General features: G+C 39.6%; 1 protein-coding gene across 1 annotated transcript; it reads right to left on the bottom strand.

Annotated features, from left to right (window-relative positions):
- Nucleotides 1-165: 165 nt before the first annotated feature.
- Nucleotides 166-16846, bottom strand: nucks1a (nuclear casein kinase and cyclin-dependent kinase substrate 1a). Its single transcript, XM_069678463.1, has 8 exons — nucleotides 16565-16846; nucleotides 11442-11491; nucleotides 10962-11052; nucleotides 8409-8455; nucleotides 8121-8273; nucleotides 4644-4793; nucleotides 4199-4351; nucleotides 166-3069 (listed from the first exon to the last, which is right to left on the bottom strand). The coding sequence occupies exons 1-8, from the start codon at nucleotides 16579-16581 to the stop codon at nucleotides 2819-2821; spliced, it is 912 nt and encodes a 303-aa protein (XP_069534564.1). The 5' UTR covers nucleotides 16582-16846; the 3' UTR covers nucleotides 166-2818.
- Nucleotides 16847-20707: the final 3861 nt, after the last annotated feature.

The following is a 20707-nucleotide window of genomic DNA, read 5'->3' as shown; positions in this document are numbered from 1 at the left end:
GTTTTGATCTAAAATTAGTATATCAGCAGTCTGTTCATTAGACTTAAACACAGTTTGCTGTTGTTGCACACAGTGCCACTGAGTGGCAGACACAGAGTACTACTCATCCTTATAAAATATGACCAAAGGAACATTACACAGAGCTCAATGTCACAAAACAAGTAGTTAAATCCTTATAAAAAGTAGGTTGCCTTTATTAGAAGCTGGGAAACCAAAACATTATCAACATCGTTGTTGTTAATACTTTTTTGTAAGACCACAATATTGCCATCACCAGCATCATTATAATCATCATCGCTTCGCACTTTTTCCACAACATGCAAAAGATTCAAGAGTTCAGCGTTCCTTTTCCACACTGACAAAAGCTTCTCTTGGTCTCCTGTAAGAATCACAACTTGGCTTACATTTACATCGCCAGTACAACTGAAGGTAGATAGAAAAAAACATCAAAAACAGTACAACAGAAGAAATCGTAGAATGGATGAAAGAGGAGGAAATTCACAGCCTTATGCCATGTGCCTCCTGTGAGATGACGGAGAGGACCCTCAGTCAAGCCCTCAACGCTGTGAACTACAGGACAGTATCTGATCCTACTGCATTCAGGGTTCTCTGAGCTTTAGATTCGTATAAACAAACTTTATTTTTTTATATCCAATTGCCTTAAAACGACATTAAGGATTGGGTGCCAATTCAGGACTGAATGTAGAAAAACACACTAACCTGCTAATAAGGACATTTGTAAAACAATTGAATGTGCTTCTGAACCAGGTACTCGGTTCGAGTGTGTCCTTTACACATCCAGGACTGATTCGTATTGCAGCCTTGGGACAAATCAGAATTTCACCTGACAAAAGCCTAATTATTCATGTTCCCAAGATCACAATAGCAGCCTTTTTCTTCCTATTTTTTTTTTCCTTTGACATCAAAACACTACTCAAAAAAAGGACAATCTCACAAGTGCTGCACCTGATCTCTGAGTCACTAGTTTTGAGATCATTTATGGCTTTGGATGGTCGGCTGATCATACAAATTGTTGACTTGTTCTAAGGCTAATTTGCCGCTTGTAGCAAAGACCGAAAAACATGAGGACAGGTTACATTCTCAGGCCTCCGACGACATTTTCAGAACCACCGCTAAACTACTGAACTCAATGAAATTAAGGCATTAAAAAATAAATGAATGCCAGATATTTACTGAGCTGCCTACTTCAATGGTTTAATCACATCTGAGCCTCAGTACTGTATGCTTCTAAACTGAAAATCTGCTTTTAAAATACTAATGGGTGAACGAAAAGCTCCAAGTAACAAATGGACATGGATACCAACAGTAACCTTTAAGCTGATGGGACTATGAGAGAGGGAGAGAAAGGGATTGGATGAAAGGACAAGAGAGATTACTGAAGGATGGCTGGTCCAACCATCAGGCAGAACAGATTGGATAGGGTCAACTTTTTTTCTTTAAAATCAAGATACATTTTATTTCTTTTCTTAAAAAACAAACATTACAAAAAAAATCTGAATAGAGAATTAAAACAATGAACCAACAGGAGAAAAAACAACATTCATTTTCTTAACTCTCAACAGAAAAAGAAACATCTCTTCTTGCATTTCTTCAAAATAAAAACAAACAAAAAAAAAAGATTCAGGGGTGCCTGGCACAAGGGGTTGAATGTTCAGAAGATGCTGTAGCCATGCAGGGAGGTGGGGGTTGTGTGTGTTTAAAAAGGTGGAGTCACTTAGCGTGGTGCATCAGCCCAACATACAACAACAGAAACTGTTTCATACAAGCAGCTGATTGGCTGAGAGAAAATTAGAAAGCCCTCTAACAGGATGAACCCCTATCCGAAGCATATATTAAACAAGTACATAAAAACACACACATGCTGGCTTGAAACGAGTGATAGTGATGGTTCAAAATGTAGTGAACACTAAGCGGTGACCCACCAATCAGACAGCCTACAGAACACACCTTCAACTGTTGGACTGACCTACGAAGCAGCAGCTACAAGCGAAAAATCTTTCTAAATAACACGCTTTAATTAATTCTCCACACAGCCACAATACATGGGGTCAGGGCACCAAATATAGTCTGATACAAGCAGAGCGATGTTAAAAAATGAAATTAAGAGATGCAGCTTTAACTGAACGAACAGATTTAAAGGTTTTAAAACAGCTTCCTAACTAACGCTGCCCTGTTAAAACATGCTGCTGGTTTAAAAGCACAAAGTACCAAAGAGAGGGTGACGGCTTCAGCCCTGTGTGTGTTGACGCAACGTCGCTTAGTAAATACAGCGCTTTAGTTCCTGATACTGAGAAGCTCTGAACAATTCTCCCTGTAATCACAGATATCAGTAAAATAAACAGGAAAATTATTGTGTGGCAGTCGTGTCAGATCACTGATAATCCCAAGGGAGGAGAAAAAACACAAGTGAACTGGTTTGTTCACACTCAGGACGGATGCTCACTAGCTCTGAGCTGGTGGAAAGGCAGATTTGTCTGGGTTAACACTAATGCAGAATGTAAAGGATAAAGACAGGAGGGTGGGAAAGGCTGAATGTTGTGACTCGGGTGAAAAAAAAGAAATAAAATCCTCACATACACTGTGTGATCACGTGAGTACGATATCTTGGTTGGATGGGGGGAGAAGCAAACCAAGAAAGAGCACACCAAGTCCAAACCATTGAGCCAGGCCACCAGGAAGTAAAAACAACCAACAAAATAAAAAGGGGAAAAAACTCTGAACTTAGAGCAACAAAAGAACATTGAGAAGAGACAGAGAGAGAGAGACATGGAGGATGGGCTTCAGTGGGTACCATCTTCTAGTCTTCTCCAGACGGTGCCTCCTCTTCCGAGCCGTCCTCCTCCTCTTCATCTTCCTCCTCCTCATCTCCACCTGCAGGCTCCTTTGTCGTCTTGGGGGCGGGGGAAGTCTCCTTCTTCTCGACCTCTTCCTCTTCTTCCTCCAGGGGACTCTCGGGCTCCTCTTCCTCCTCCTCTTTGGGTGAGCTCTTCTCCAGGGCCTTGGCACTGGGGCGCCCCTTCCCCTTTCCTTTCATAGGGCTGGGGGTCACTGAGGGGGAAAAGACAAGCAAAAATGTAGGATAAATAAAAAAGATTCATGCTACTTTTTTCCTCAAATTCAAATGGCATACAAATACAAATGGCTTGTTTACAGCCTGTGCTTCTATCGACATCTTGTGGTGGTTCAATGTTTTTGTTGTTTTAACACCTTCAATAAAACATTCACAAATGTCCCTAATCAACGCCCTGCTTTTCAGTCTTTTCAGACTGACTCAGCTCAGCCTAACCTTCATCTAATAACAGTCAAATACTTTTTGGGCAATTCGCCGGCTCGCCTTCTTGGCTTCGCATAACACAAAGACAGGGGGCAAGCATGGATCTGTACAACCTTAAAGAATCCGTCCAAACAACTCCTCTTGAACACATTTATTAACACTAATGTTATGTTGTTATCTTAGCATAAAACCATTAATCTGCAAAGATATCTTTAAGTCTTATTGTAAGTTTGGAACTGCAAGCATTTAAAGGTGGAACTACACACACACGTACCGTAAAATTCGGTATAAGACGCATGTTTAATAAGTCGGCTGCGTCCTATATACCTGTGCGGTACCAATATACTAGTACAAAATGCAGAGAGGTACGTTATTGTGTTACGATGTTTTACCCAGACTCTGTCGCAAAGGTTGTGCATTAAACTGTTCCCAGGTCCAAGCCACAACAACGTCCCCCATTTACAATATGCCACAGTGCTGTTTTGTGTTTTCCTCGCCGTTTTAATTGAGAGAAAACTAACTTGATTGTTGCTAACGCTTCGTCACAGACATGCACCGTCATGATCGCCATTGCAGCCGCCACCCTCACAACAATCAGCATTACCGTACCGCTGGCTACTGCACCAGTAGCTAGCAGGATGGTGAAAACGGTAGGTTGTAATTTGTGTGTTTTCAAAGTGTTTTAAATGAAAATAAAGTGTAATACTGTTGAAATAACTTGTATACCAATTTTCATTAATAAATAGCAATAGAAAACCTTTCTCCCTCTGGAATACCCCCAAAACAGACTGCGTCTTACATTCCCGTGCGACTTATATCCCTGATTTTACAGTTCTTGGTGTTAAATAAATGTAGATGTTAGAACTGCAGTTTCTCTTTAAAGTGTGACGCTGGGCTTCTCACCTGTGGCCTTTAGTCGGGGTTTGGGGCTTTTCTTCTCCTTCTTGTCCGGTCGTCCCCGTCGAATCACCTTCTTGCCTCTCTTCTTGGAGTGACCATAGTCACTGTCATCATCGTCCTCCACCATGAAGTCCTCATCACTGCCGGACTCGTCAGCTGCAAACAGAAACAGGACAAAAAAGAATCTTCAAATAAATAAATAGAATCGTGTGCATAAAAAGGGTGTTTCTATAACCTCTTATGGGGAGCAGACTGCTGAGTTGAGCATCACTGCTTTAAAGTAACTTTTAATGTGATACGCATTGTTGGCTTTGAATTAACCTTTATGAATCTACGACACATCAGACATCTACTTCTGTATACTGTGTGACCGCTTGCTTATGCTTTAAATGAAGCATTTGGTGAAGGTTTGTGCTGCTGAATCAGTATAAAGTGTAGTTCAACTTACGGTCCATATAAGACTCCTCTTGGTCTTCGTGCTCCTCATCCTCGCTGCCTCCATCCCCCAGCAGGATCTCCCTCTGTTTGGACACAGCCTTGGAGGCCGCCTGGCGAACTGTACGCTTTCGACTCACTTCCCTTTCATCGTCACTGTCATCTGTGCAGAAACACACACAGTCACACAAGGCTGTGGATTTAGCAGGTATATATACAGTCTTAGACTTGTTGTTGTGACATGTTACTGTATTTTTACAAGCTCCATGCTGCTGTTTGCAGCAGAGCAGACACCACTGAGCTACTCAGCACCTCCACTACTGTCATAACACATTAACGCCCTTTTATCACAACACCAAGAACACTTTATTATATTTGTAAGTTAACTGTGTTGGTGACAATGACATCGATTTCAATAAAAGTGATACACAATTGTTCAGTTTTTTTCTGTTTTCCTCTTTTTGTTCTTTTAAGTGTCACTCTCTATTCTCTCAGAGTTTCTGAGCAATGCATGGTGACACAAACAGTGTCACAAAGAATACACGATTGTGGCTTATATTTCCGAACGCTTTCAGTGTTTTCCTATTACCAACTGTCATCCTGTTAAAGACCCCCTCCAGTGAATATCAAGTGTTTAACCTTGTAAACATCTCCATGTGGTGTTTTTCATGTGCTACAAGACATATCAGGGACAGTCATCTCCATGGCTGGGCCTGTCTGCACAACACGTTTTCAGATTGGCAGGTTTGAGACGTCACAAACCTAAGGAGCCAATCCCGTTAATGGACGGGACTAAATACATTTCAAGCTAGCTAAGTTTCAACAAGGTGCCACTAAACGATGGCATGACAGGAGAAACATAGTAGATAGTGGGCGGGGACTATGCAGATTGGGAATTTTCAATGAGGGAGAAGGATGATTTTTACGAGGTAATTAAACATATTTTGCAGAAAAACATATCAGACACAATGCAGAGCATGCCTTAAAACATGACTGGAGCTGGTCTTTGAACAGTGATTGTATTCTGGTTAACTAAGCAAAGCAGTACTGGATTACAATCCCTGTAAATGGAACCTACAGTTTATCTGTGTAAAGAAAAGCCACAGTGAAGACAGCTGAGTGGTTTTTCCTGAGTAAGGAAAGGTTAGTTAATCATTTGAACACTGATGAGGCAGAAATATAAAGACAATTATTTTGGCAGCATAAATCAGCCACATAAAAGACTTAAATTAAAACCCACACCTTTAAAAAAACAAAACAAAAATCCTTAAAAAAGGGATAAAAAGCAGAGTGTATATTTAATATGGATCTTGTTTAGAACATCATTTAGTCATCATTAAGATGGGACGCCATCAACGTCTATCAGACTCAGCTCAGCAGATGACAGTGATTGATTGATCAGGCCTATCAATCAAAAGTGCGTCTCACAGTAATAAATCATAGCAGAGCGTCACAGTGTATAGGAGCGTTTAAGGAAAACAACTCAATCAGTCACAATCAGCTGGAGATGTGAGAGGAATAAATTCAGAGCATGTCTGACAGGGTACATGCAGCGCCGCCCGTCAGACGCTTAGCTTAGACATTCACATGTTAACATTTAGGTACAGTATGATTAAACCCTTCATAGTTCTTTTCAGTGATTAACTCAAACATAATTGTGTTTAATCTTAAAACTGGGATCTTTTTTTCAAGAAATACCATTATGGAAATGTATCCAGCAAAGTGCTCCAAAATTTAATTCCCATCTCATTTACAGGACAACCTGAAGAAAAGGTTTGAAGCAGGGCTGAAGTGTAATCGCTTTAAATCAACATCTTAAATGAGTGCCAATTTAAAATTGCAAGTGCCGAGATTTTAATTTTCCCCTACATGGTTATAGGTATGTTAAGCTTCTTCTCAATCTGCTGTCCTCAAGCAGGGATGAGGATTCAGAGGTCTGGTCAGCTCACTTTTTTATAACTCCACACTTCCAAATACTTCTAATGTTCAAGCTTGTAGTCTTCAGTGCTATGCTGACTTCAGTGACCTAACTTGAGACCATTTATTTAAAAAAAAAACCCAGATTTTTCCGATTCAAATTGATTCTCATTTGAATGACCCAATATCGATTAGTAAATCCCGTGATCGATCTTTAAAAATTTGTATAAACGTGTCTGATCACTCACATTTCTGAGCGCTCCTGAACGCAGCAGGAGTCGGTGCATCCCCTCGACACGGCAGTGAGGGAGACATGCCAGGACTTGTTTACTGCAAACTATTATGGAGACATCAGTGATCGACTCTTTTTATCGCGTGTGCGTCCATGAATATGTAAGTTAGTTTTGCACTGTGTGTTTATGTTACTCTCTGTTAGCATCGGCTTTGGCCGCGAGTGTATTTTCGGCATGTTGTTATACAGTATAACTCTCGTGTGGCTTTGTTCTTCACGCTGAGATCTCGTGGCCACATTTCTCAGAAGTTGAAGCCCAGTTGGTTTAATCAAAACCATGAGCCAGATGTCAGTTGACTGCTGTGTGTTGGTCATATTATATAAAAAGTACATGATGCAACTTCTTTGGGGTCAATTCTTAATGTAAACATTAAACATTTTGATAATGCACCAGGTTAGAGGTGCACTGATATTGTAACTGAAATATCCCTAACAAAAATCAAATCAAATCTGGACCCTGTGAATCGGAATCGAATCGAATTGAGAAATCCATATCGACACCCAGTCCTGCCCAGAACCTTGTACCACATGTCCAACTATGTTCCAACTCCTGTAAACACACTTTGATAATTAGCACCTGACTGTTTTATCTGTACGTAAAGTTAACTTTTAGCATTGGCTTAATAGTGGGTAACTTTACAGCTAATGGTTGTAACTTAAAAAAGCTTCTCATCCATTTAATTTTACTTTTATATTCAACATTTATATCCTGATAAGTGTTTTTATTTTCATTTGTTATATTCAGAGCAACAACTCCTGTTGGCTAAGTCAACTGTGCCGCTAGCAACCCTATTATCTGACTCTACAGTCCTTACTGGATTCAGGATATATTCTATAGCCATATTTATCTGTTTCAACGGCATATGTACTTCATATTAAGCTGTTGAAACAGTTAAATGTGGCTATGAAATATATCCTGAATCCATCAAGGACTGTTAAGTTAAACAGCTTTATTCACTCATCAACAGTCATCAAGGAATAACCCACATCATCACTTGGGGTTTGTAATTAACAAGTGGACAACTAGTCTGTGTTTAATCTAGAAATGTAGGAGAACAAAATAAATTGGTTTACCACGGTACTTACGGTACCAAATTGATAAACTCTGGATCAAACTTTTAATCATGTCTTGTTATTGAAATGAATGGGTTCGTATAAATGTCTACATGAACATATGATAACGCTACATCTCGCATAACATGTATAAAAAGCACTACATTTTATAGAATATAATCTTATGTGATCAGGTTGATATGAGGAAGGAAGAAAGGGGATGGTTACCTGCAGCCCGTTTCCTTTTCGGCCCTCTCTTGGTGGGCTTCTCCACCTTGGCTTTCTTTGCCTTTTTCCCTCTTTTCTCTTCATAGTCACTTCCTCCATCTTCATCTTCCTCCTCTCCAAAGTCATTGTCCTCATCCTCACTTCCGAAGTCATCTGCAGCAGCAATACAGAGGGAGGTCAGTGAGCTGGCTCTCCAGTTTTCAGTGTCCAATAATTAAATTCTACATGTTCATACAGAGCGCCTGAGCCAACCTCCTCGTCTAAAAATCAGACAATAGACCGACTTACCTGCAGAATCATTTTTGGATTTGGAGAGCTTGTCATCAGACTCCTCACTGGAACAAAGGAGAGTATGGGTACATTAAGAGATGTTGCACAAGGCAAAGACCTTTACCTACATTTCACATTTGCAAAAAGCTCGAGGAAAAATTTAAATGTAGCATTTTTTGCTCATTTATAAAAAAAAAATAAATAAAAAAAAAAAACATTAAGGAAACAATCACATTCACATCACAACATCACAATCACCTTGTAGGGTTCCTACAAGGTAAACTCTCTCAGACTTGGCACTCACAATTGTTTACAGGCCTCTGTGATTATTTCATATGATGCCTACCAGGCAGGTATAAAATACCAACATGCTAAGACAGCATGATCATCACACAGGTGGTCATGGGGAGGATAAGATTGTGTTGGTACCAATGCGTACTTTCTAACACCAAGCAATGGGTGCCATAAATTGACAGATTGTGCATCGCACTGTTGATTGCAGGAAACTCTTTAGATCTGCTGACCATAAGCTGCCTCTTAAGTTGTTTCAGTCCCCATTTGCACTTGTCATTTTAATTGTCTCCATCTGGATAAGATTTAAGACTGATGAGATTTACTCTTAGTCACATATGTGTCTCTGTTTGTCAGGTCACAAATCTGACCTGCGTGTATTCAATCATACACTTGAACTGTTTGGTAACTGTGAAAAGCACCAGGAGAAAAGAATATTATTGGTTACAATAATAAGTGTTTTCCAGCTAGAAAGTATCTGTGAACTCAAACAAAGATGTTAATGAATCACATTGATAAACGGCAGGCCAGATGGCTAATTTTCTGCTATTATCACAGTGGCTATTTTCAAAGACCACTCAAAAGTAGGAGATGATTAATTGGTGCATGTGCATCAGGCAGTTTTTGCCAGTTCCTAACCATATTGATGAAGTTTTTAGTCCACTGAAGAGAAGAGTGACAAAATCCCACAATCCTCTACCAACTCTGGAAATCTACAATCTAACAAGCACCCACTCCATGAGTACAGAGATGTGAAAGTGGACAGGATTTGATCTTCTCTATTAAGCTCTCTTTTTTTTAACTCGACACACAACTTGTGTCTGTAATACTGAATTCAAAACCATCAACGCCTGTGAGGAAAGACTGTCCCAAGTGCCTCAAATTATTTATTGTTTATGTTTTCCTTTTTGTGACCCTTGATTTAATAAATGAGGCTGATATCTTAAATTATAAACAGGAGCCAGGGAGGAAAACACAAAAGCTATTAAGCGTGCCGACCTGGGCTCATGGAGAACCCCTATTAGATTTTACAAAAGTAGTTAATCACACGCTGCACCCGTGATACATCGAATGCAGCTCCCCTTTCTCCCCAACAGCTACCTCCAGCTGAGTTTCTTTCTCTCTGCACTCTTCCAGCTCACCACTGCTCTACCGAAAACACTGCTATAGCACACCTTGCCGTCTCCCATCTTAAACTACACTCCATCAACTAGCTCTTTCCTCTGTAGTCTACCCAAGACTATGTCTCCTCCCTTACTGCACCTGCTCTGCTACATCCTGCTGCTGACTGTGTGCATCTGCCTCTGATGGATCAGAGCCTGAATTTCCGTGCAGGATTGTGCATTAAATATTAATTTCTTTAGGTCTTGAACGTATATTGCGTAAGATTCCTGAACACATACACAGTATCGTTTCATAATGCTCCAGTAAGTCACACAGCCAATGTTTGCATGGTTGTGTACAGGACGGTTAAGGTGTCGCATCAGAAGGAGCGACTTCAGCCTGGAGTGTGGACTCCGAACAAGCTTGCTCTGATCCTCTCTCAAAATATTTGTCACAATTTTTAGGATTAATTTTGGCTTGTAAGCAGTGAATAGGGGAAGTGACCACCTGATAAAAGTACACTATGCCCTTCTTGAACATATATACAACCTTTGTGTTTCTACAGTATATATATATATATATATATATATATATATATATATATATATATATACCTGTACTATCTCTACTTTTTCATGTGGGTGTTAGGATCACTGAGTGTGGTTTAAGGAGGATATTCAAATTAAAAGTCCCAAATAGTCAAAAAATATGATCGTTAATTGTATACTTACATGAAAACACTGCGCTTATCTGGTATAATTGCCTGTATGTTTTAAAGATCGTAATAAACATCACAGAACAAGAAGTAAGCACAATGTCTTTTCCCCCCCCAATATCATGCAGCCCTACAATCTAACCAAAACTACAGTTTTTTATGTGCTCTGGGACTGTACAGAGCTAAGGGAAGCTGATCCGCTGACCAATGCTGACTGTAGCTAATGTCAACCTTCACTGTAGTGCACTGTATTGTTGACCACATGTGTGTTTTACAGTGTTCAGTATTATTCCAACAAATTTCCATCCTTAAGGCCTGCTACTGCTTCTACAATTCTAAATGTGCCATACATTCAAGAGAACCACAAAGCTACATTATGTATTGAAAAGGTCATAGCATAAAACCTACTGTTGAAAGCTGGTATACACTGCCAGTCAAACCAATCTACACCAAGAGCTCACCTGTCATCCTGTGAGTTCTTTGAGCGCTTGTGCTTTGGCTCACGAGGGGCTGCGCGCACCTTCTTAGGCTTACTCTCACCATACTCCTCATCTGCAGAGAGAGAAAAAGCTGTGAGTCTTTCACTCACATGTGTCCATACACAAGAACAAACTCTCTTAATGTGCTTCTCAAAGAGGGACATCTGGAGGTCCTCTATAAGGTTTATGGGTGAAACATCACAGGCGACAGAAAGTGCAAGGACTGGCACAGTAATGTTTATATAGCCTATGTTGGCAACCACAACTCTGTGCCCAACATTAAGTTTTTACTCATCACTTGTTGGTTTAAATCACTTTCAGTATAAATTTATTAATATGCCAGATGCCACTATAAATGCATGTTTTAACCACTAAGTAAAAAATATCATAAAAATGGAGGATTTTATCCAGATCGCCCTCCCTTACTACCACATACAAAAACACATGTTGAGCCTCTCTTACCTGCATCGTCAGACTCGTTGAATTGTGAGTAGTTCACCACCTTCCTGTTCCTGTAAAGAAGTACACACATTGCATCAGATTACACCTACAAAAAGGGAAAAGACACGACATGATAATAGACCTAGACGTGAATGGGTGCTGGAGTGTGATGGTTTACAAAAGCTTTTTTCTTTTCATTTCATGTAAAGCAATTCATAAGCAGGCAACAAGTAACTGTGTATCAATTATTTCTGGATTCTATTATTTGGTTTGAAAAGCCACAAACTGCCTCCATTTAGGAGCCCTGAACTGGACACTGGTCGGCCTTCTACAGTTTCCAAGGCCAATTTGGCAAAGTGTATGAAGAGAGCTTCAGGTGACAGCAGCCAACTAGAGTTCAGGTGACACACACCTCTAGAAGCGGTTTCTGTGCAGGATCCCCCATCTTTCCGAAGTGAATAGCAATTAACAGTGCTCTACATACAGAACATAAAGGCTTTAAAGCATCAAGAAGAAAACAACAAGGTCAAATTAAATGAATTAAATCTGAAAATAAAAAATATATCTTAAACATGTAGAGGTCTTAAATCATTGGCACACAGGGATCTGGTGCACTGATCACACTGAACAACTGAGGGCACCACAGATCATTTGCGAGTGCTGCCTGGAAAACTACCTGTGGATCCTAACCAGGTTATATATCACTGTTGAAAATATCCCTGTTCTGTGTGTGTGTGTGTGTGTGTGTGGTGGGGGATGGAAGTGAGGGGGAGGGGTAACAGTGCCATAAACTTTTACAAGCACTTAGATTACAACACAAGGCACACATGCCGACACTGACCACAGTAAAAGCCTCACATGTGTGCAACAGCAGCAAGTGACAAACACACTACACTTTCCAGACATTATCAATCACATCGTACTTTTGCAAACAGCTCAATTTTAGTGAGTTACTAAATTGTGGAACATTTGGTGTGTAAATCTGATGAGACAATTCATGATGTGTGGAGGATCGATACACAACAAGGTAGTTTTAAGCACACTGCATGGCACAGTGTTAGGACTCTCTCTAGGAAATCTATGGTTTTCTTGTATTTTTCGATTAGGGCTACATTTTGGTTTCAATTCTTAAAGTGCACCGTTCCTTTCCCAACCTCTGCTTTCAACAAGAAACTGAAATAGATTATCGATGTAAGGGGAAGTTTGTGATTTCATTTCATGAATGGATGGTTATGTAGCCAACCGTTTATGGTTTCTTTTGCTCCCTGTCTTTTACTAAAGTCAAGCTGAAACGGCACTTTGAGAGTATCTAGCTTCCGTATCAGAACGTATTTCCGAGAGAAACAGGACGTGCAGGCGGGACATATCATTAGAGGGATTTGATTTGATCGTTGAGAAGTGGGCGTAGACAGACGTTCTCCACAGCGCAGGAGCTAGCTAACTGACCGAGCATTCTTGGTGCTCTGCGGCTAAATGATGCAGATTGATTGGTTGAAATTGTTTGGTGCTAACTTACGTAAGCACGCGTGAAATTTAGTTTTACTGGAAGAAAAAAATATCGGATTTTGATATAAGAATACGAAGAAATTGATTTTCTGTATTTTTTTGGACTGTAATGTCAAATAGATGCACAATATTACCGATGATGTGACCTAAAAGGATTAAAATGACAATGATTTTTCATTTCACCTCGACTTTAAAGAAAAAACCTGATAATGCTGCATTATATATGTGTGAGATAGATTTTTAGGAAGAAATAAAAGATCAAAGATCTGACATTACATTTATTGCAGGACCACAAAAGGTTTAGCCAAAATGTTGTAACCCTATTAACTTTGATACAATACAAAGCATTTAAATAAACGACAGTCAATACCAAGGGCAAAAGGAGAAGCTGTTTCATCAGCTGACCTCTTGATAATTGTTAACTTGGCACAAAAACAAAAATCTATAAAGAATCATACAAATAAATCCCTCTCATCATAAATCCCTGTCTCTTCACTAACTCTTGAAGTGTTTAACCAACGATGCTTTCACTTGCACGCAGCCTTGGATTGAAAAATCAGCATGAAGATCTGTTTTGTCAGCTTCATGTCTTCTGATACTAGCTAATGTAAAACTATCAGAGACCGTATAATTTTAAACACCAGGTATTGTTAAAGTGTCTAAGTATCTATGCTTTTGTCAAACCTACGCCAGAATAATGGGTTGAGGGTCTTTTTAATGGAGTAAGAATTGCTTATTGAAGAAAATATTTCTGATGTAGTCTACAGTTAAAAAACTTAATTGGAGTCTGTAAAGGAGGTACGAGGGCCAGATTTTCACCAGGAGATAATCTCATGCACTGAGGTAGTGGTGGCCTTCAGTTGATCATTTATGGTTTATGGTATGATTGGCTCTTAGCTGTGCTTCCTTAAACTTACAATTACCTTAATTGTAATGACCAGGCTTGCCATAAAAACAGAGAAAGCATCCTTTTGGCAGATGATTAGTTATCTAAATCTTAATGATTCTACTTCACAAACAAATCAGTCTTCTATAAAGATGTCTTTTACTAAAATATTATCATCTCATTTACACAATGACATTTCCTTTATTTCTTGTAAGGAGCCTGCATGCAAAATGGTGGTGTGCGTCACCCTGGCTGTGTCTAGTGGAGACTCACGACTATTGGAGCAAAGTTTTGCCAAAAATGAAACTTTTTATTAGCCGACTTTAAAATAGTTCAAAAATACTCGAAACTTTGGATATCAAGTTGTTGACGCCACACAAAATTTTAAAGACATTACCATGGGCTGTGGAAAAAAAGTTATTCGTACTATTCTATTTTCTAACAATTTATAACCTAAAGAAAAATAATTAGCATAGCCATTAATATTCATTAGCAGTTCTTAGAGTCATTCAATTTACACTTGGGATATTAAACCAGCCAGGGTTAGGTCCCTTAATCAGTTGTTCAGGTATGTCAGCCACGCTCATTGCTGACATTGTTGCACTGAAGTTAAATTTTGGTTAAAAAAACATTAAGAATTGGACATAAAATGCCAGGCTAGTTAAGATACTGACATCGGTAAAATCACTGAATAAAAAAGCTTCAGGAGAAGCTGGTGGTGTCGCTAACTTTAGCTAAGCAGAACCATTCATTTTGATTAGATTGCTACCATCCTGTGCACACTCTGCCTGTGCTCTCATTGTACATAAGTGGAGTCGTAAACAAGCTAAAGCTAGCAAACGCGCTTTACAAAAAATACAGTAGGGTAGTTTAATACATTAAGTGATGGCGATAGTATGCTGTGCTCCTCTCCCAAAGCTCTCTGAAGGGCTCGTCCTGCTCTGTAAGAGAGGGAGGGCACGGTCTTGTGTTTTTGGGAGTGAATATGATCACTTACTCTGCTGTTTGTTTTTTCAAAGTTGCCTACCCCAGCTTTAATATATGTGGTCGAAACATTTTTAGAAATCAGAACTGGTTGATTTATTTCAATAGTTCAAGTGGAGGCCCCAAGAAATGTATTTATCACTGGCAACTTGGCCTTTTTTTCTTATTTTTCTTTAGTAATAAACCTAAGCTTATTATCTAGTCTCCATAATTATATAAAGCCCCTAAATAATTTCAACTAATCACAAATAAAATAAATTAATTCTTAATTATCCCATAAAGAAAGAACTTATAGCTCTGAGTGAAACATTACATTTTGAGAAACACCGAATTTTGACACTTTGTGTGAGATTTGATCACATAACATGACGTCTAATCAAGTTTAAAGGACGTTTAATTTAGATTGAAAGTGGCTGGAGACAGCTTATGCATTATAATCACACTGGGAATCTTGCATTGGTGGGGGTGTGTGGCAACTTTTTGTAGTTCTCCGCCTTCTTGTGACGTCAGTAGTGTTGGGTATTACGACTCAATGAAGGGAGCCGGATCTTATGGCTACTTTTCTTTCTGAGAGCCGTTCAAAAAACAATGGAGCCATAAGATCCGAGGTGAGAGAGTGCTCGGACTCGCAAACGTGCCTGCACTATATTCTCCTGTGTCATGCATATTAAAAATTCCACACTTTTAAAATTGACAAGAAAACAGCAGAATAATAGAGGAACATTTAATCAACATCAATGATTTGCCAATTATTTATGATACAACTCTGTATGACTACGGAATTGTAAACAAAAAAACGACAAACTGGGCCAAGAGTTATAATGTTGCTCACCGTCTGCAATATGTTGTGAACAGTGGAGTTGCAGTTGAAAAAAGTTCTGCCTGTGGTAATCGGCATAAAGGGCAGTGGATCAAGGGCAGGCAGTGAAATTTGGGCACAACTATGAAAAGAATGGCTCTTTGCTGCGAACAACTCGGCTCCCGTCGTTCACACCAAAGAGCCATTCAAAAGAATCGGATCGTTCCCGAACGTCACAACACTAAACGTCAGCCAGCAGCGTTAATTTACTGCCAGCGCTAAAAATGTAGAAATCCGCGCTCCCTTTTTCCAGCGACGATTCTTAAAGTAATACATAACTGTCTCTCTTTTTGAAAATGGCAAAAATAATGTTTAACGTGGAATTAAATTCGGTGTTAAGCGGGCTACATCACCGACATGCCTAGTCTGCGCGGTAACAAGATCAAATCCGGAGGCCGACACCTCCTCCTCCTCCTCCGACCGTTTTTTTTTTTCAGTTTTGGTGGGGGGGTTGTGTTAGCGATTTAGAGCCTCCCCTGTTTGAATGGGTAGCCATATTCTCATTCTCAGCCAGAGAGGGAAAATATTATAAGGCCTGGCTTAAGTGAGCCGTAAAACATAGCTGGTTAAATCACAACGCCTAATTTTCCGCTTGGCCTACATAGCAGCCAACAATGCACATCATGGGTCCGTGAAAAGCATGAGAGACACGACACAGCAGCGGGCTGCGCGTATCTCCACAAGACATGGCGAACAGTCCACACCGCTGGGATCCATGTTAGAAAAAAGAGGGTGCACACACGAGAAGGAAACACACACGCACACATTCCCATTATTTTTTCATGAAATAAACAAATTCCCAGCTCATAAAAAACAGCATGGTCGAGACGTGCATGTTATTTGCAATGGCTGCCAGCGCGGTGTCGTTATTAACTTACGGAAAGCAGAGGACAGAATTAGCACACCTACCTCACTGGTCTTGACATTTTGCAGGAATACTGTAGAGGTTACGGATGTAAGAAAGGGGGGGAGAAGAAAAAGCACAGGGAAAAAAAGAAATATAGATTCCCGCTCTGCAAAACACCGAGGGGAGCGAGGTTGACGCACAACTCCACCGTCCGAGCTAGTGCGTGAAAATAAAAGAAGGGCAGCGACCTTTCCTCCACACGCAAATATTCTTAATTTTTTTACCTTCAGCTACTCAAAATGGTGAATAAAACAAACTGAAACTGCAGCCTGTGTGCAACCAAACCCCGCGGCCTTGAGGGGTGGGTCCTCGACGAGAAGCACCGCCCCTACGGGGCCCTGAGAGGAGCAGCGCGGCATTCCGCTCTTCTCATTGGCTGATTTAAACGACGAATTCTCTTTCTATTGGCTGCTTTAGCTGCTTGTTACAACACTTTTAGCATATACCTCCCCGCCTCCGTAACATGGTCGGTTGAATTAGCACTGTTAAGAAAACAAAAAGAGGCCCTCAGGTTTGATGCAAACATTGAATTCAGTGTGGGTCCCAAAAGACCTAAATGCAATATTCCAATTATAGGTTACAACATGCACAAAGATCATGCATATCATGATAGAATAAAAAGTATTTCAGTAATGAGATTGGCACTAGTAATGCTGCTAGCTGAGAGCCTTTTTCTGTTTCACCTGGCAGACTGCTGCAGCAGGATATACAGGTAGCTTTACAGCTGTAAATACTATAATATTACAGTTAAAGGTTCATCCTAATGACAGATTTGATCCAAATATACCTCATTTAATTTTTTAGACTGCAATAAGAATATAAAGCTAAATTTCACAATCCCAAGTTCCCTGAATCCATGCACAAAATTGATTTCATAGATTTCGTATACTCTGAGCCAGCATATGCCCTTGTTATCTGGCCTGAATGGGTAAACATGTTGTCAGGCCTGGCTTCATGACGCTGCTCCTGACCAGGGTCCAATACTTGTATGACACTGCTCCACTCAAGTAAGAAAGGGTGGACGGAAGTTTTTATAATAACTCTCTTTATTTATTATGTGCATTATCCATGTTTTGTTTCTAGTAAATTCTACATTTTGCTGTTCAAATTTCTGATGATTTAAAGGTTAGTAACTTTTTTATGCCGAGATATAAATCTGTTGCTTATCATGATGTATGTTCTCAGAAGCTGGTGCTTTAGTGATAACCTTCTGGATTTGCTGTGACAGCAGAAAGAGTGTGAATTTATTTCTAAAGCTAGCCACCAGGAACAAAAGACACAAGGATTAGGACCAACAGCTACAAACATATTCTTTCAAATGACGCAGTCTTTATTAAGGGATTTCTTGTTTGGCAGCCATCCAGAGAAACATAAAGTAGTATGAAAAGTAACTTATATCACTGTCCTACACATGAGTGTGCTCATGTGCCATATACAGATTTCAAAACACACACGCAACCATTGATGCTTCTGTATTTCATGACAAAATACAATTCAATTTATATGCCTTTCATATTTAATGAAATGCATATTAAGGGGTTATTCCTCTGAATCATAGATCTCAGTGTACGCATGAGCTGACACCTGTGGATTTGTTTACATTTGTGTGGAGGGTGTCAATTTTTTTAATATTCTCAAAAAATGTGAATTTTACAGTATAAAGCTGCTGGTGCAAAACTCCAATTCAGCTGTTTAACAAAGACAAAAAAAACTCCATTGGGTCAAAATTTTCTTTTTCCTTTTCTTTTGCACGGAGCAGTCAAGGACTAATTCAGCTGAGTCATGGGTTGCAAACATGTCAGGCTTAGAAACAAAGACTTTAAATGCACCTTAAATGCTCATTGTGCTAGGAGTCTTATGGTGACTTTTCAAATACAACAGGCTTTTCAGTAGAAGCTAAGTTGGAAACTGCTCACAACAAGGTTTTCCTACATGCTAATATTACTATTATAACATGCTAAATATTGCATACTGGAAGGGTAAAAGGCCTGATGAACCTCCAGCTTGCTTAATGATGCTATTTAGAGATTGCAGAAGTTGACCTTGTTATAAAAGCGGCCACGATGCAAAAGAACAGGCTGCTAAACTGGTGTGTGCTAACTCTGACACGAAAGAGATGAGCCAAGTCTCAGTCAGAGGTCAAGGTTTCTTGTCAGGTGTCTAATGACTGCTCTCCTGGCTGTATAGGTAGGTTGTTTCCTTTCTAAAACACAATTTAAAACCAATACATCTCACCTCTTGATGAAAACACTAAATGTTATCTGATGGGATGTCATTTTACTTCCTAACATTTAACCAAGCATTACTGGGATACATTTAGATATGTCACTATAGGCACACATCCACCCCTCATACTTCTGTTGCTCATTCCTTTGTTATTTATTTCTTCTTTACTGCCTGTATGAAGCTTTATCCAACACTGGATTACCTGCACTCTCAGGTATACATTTCTATCAATCAGTATCTTACAGGTCCTTTATTCTATCTTTCCAATACTTTATGAATTATCTATACATTTGTTCCTAATTTTGAATGTACTTTCAATCATCTCCTATTTAAGTTTTCGCCTTTTATGCAGTTTTTATAGATGGAACTAATTGTTGAGTACATGTTTACCATGGGTCCTAATATGAAGTATCACAAAGTATCAGAGTGGGAGGGGCACTCTGACAAATGTGCTTTATAAATAAATTTGACTTGGCTTGACTTATCTCTTTGGTTTGGAGGGATGAGGGTTAAGCTGTGGGGCTATAAAGGTGTACATGTCTTATCTATTTAAACTGATTAAGTTTTTTCATTTGAGTTTGTTCGCACACCCTAACAGAAACTAGCTTCGCAGAGCCAGAATGCCTCTCTTTTCAACAGAGACCCAACAAGGTCATTGTCAGTTAAAGTGGAAAATGTTTTGGCTTTTGTAAGTCTCCAAATGAGATGAAATATTTAAAATTCAATAACCCCTTACTCAAGGGTTATGCATTTAAAGTTGTTACAATAATACTAATAGTTCTGCAACGATCTTTTGTTGAAAATTTCAGCTGCGTTTTGAAAGCTCTGGATGGATGTAACCTTTGTTTTTTTACTTTCATTGAATTTCAGGTCCACCCACTCATGAGGAGGTCGAGTAGGTTCTGTCAAATTGTAAGCTGTGCTAAAGGCTTGTTTGGAAGGTGAGTTATTCCCATCATGCCTTATGTGTGTGTGTCTTTTTGTCAGTGTTAAACAGTTAGAAAGGATGACATATTTAATGTTGAGAAATAGCTGTGTAGTCCTGATCAGAATGTGAGATATTTGTCTGTATTGTATTTTGGAAGTTGTTTGTGTGATCAGAAGCAGTAATAATGCATGCTGGGTCTGTGCCTTTCACTGTGTGTCTGTTGGTCTCTCTAGCTCTCTTGCTGCTTCCACATCAGACAGACTTCTGTCTCTGTGTTCAGGGATGATGCTGTAGTGAGGAGCAGGTACGTTGTCTTGGCAACCAGGGAAGTGACTCTCTCTTCATGGCTTCTCAGTTGCCTCTGGATGATTCTTCAGTCCGAGCTCTGCAGTCTTCAGCCTGCAACAATAGAGACGTGAGACTCCGAGACATGTTATTTCATACTTTCTGGGGAAGATGACGAATGCACACTTTGTGCACCATCACTTTCTGGCTGGAGGGAACAGGGCTATCCCAAAATATTATAAGATATTGTTTGTTTTATTCACTCAAATCCCCGTCACATATCCTGCTTTGAGGTGTGAAAATAAAGATTTACACTTAAACACATAAGACATTGGACGGCAGCCAAACATGATCACTTGGCAAAGTTCCACACCATCTCCTCACCTGTGTAATACTGCCCCCTTGTGGCTTATAGGTTAAACTGCAATGCAGTAACGAAAGACAACCTCATTTGACCTAGAAGCTCAAGTAGACAACAGAAGAGTTTTGAAAGAAAGATACTTCTCTAATATATAATCCTACAATTGGTGTTTTGTTTTCAGTGAATAGTAAATGAGTGGAACTGTGTTGTACTGGATCACAAGTACATTGGATTACACAAGCTGGAAATACTTGCTTGTGTTTCTTTTACAAATATTCTCCACAATTTTAGATATTTAACATTTAACATATTTGATAAATATTTTTGCTCCACTTCACTCATATG

Source organism: Semicossyphus pulcher, unplaced genomic scaffold (genome assembly GCF_022749685.1).
Source record: "Semicossyphus pulcher isolate SPU_LCO1_2020_fin unplaced genomic scaffold, fSemPul1.0.p SCAF_3, whole genome shotgun sequence".
NCBI lineage: Eukaryota > Metazoa > Chordata > Actinopteri > Labriformes > Labridae > Semicossyphus > Semicossyphus pulcher.
Note: the sequence above shows the minus strand (reverse complement) of the source record. Positions and strands in the feature narration are given on the sequence as shown.

Excerpts from the sequence above, each read along its gene's own strand:
- nucks1a (XM_069678463.1), bottom strand. Across the intron at positions 8,456-10,961 it reads AAGAACTCACAGGATGACAG|TGAGGAGTCTGATGACAAGC; the intron begins GTGAGCTCTTGG and ends CCTTTGTTCCAG. Across the intron at positions 3,070-4,198 it reads ACCCCGACTAAAGGCCACAG|TGACCCCCAGCCCTATGAAA; the intron begins GTGAGAAGCCCA and ends TTTCCCCCTCAG.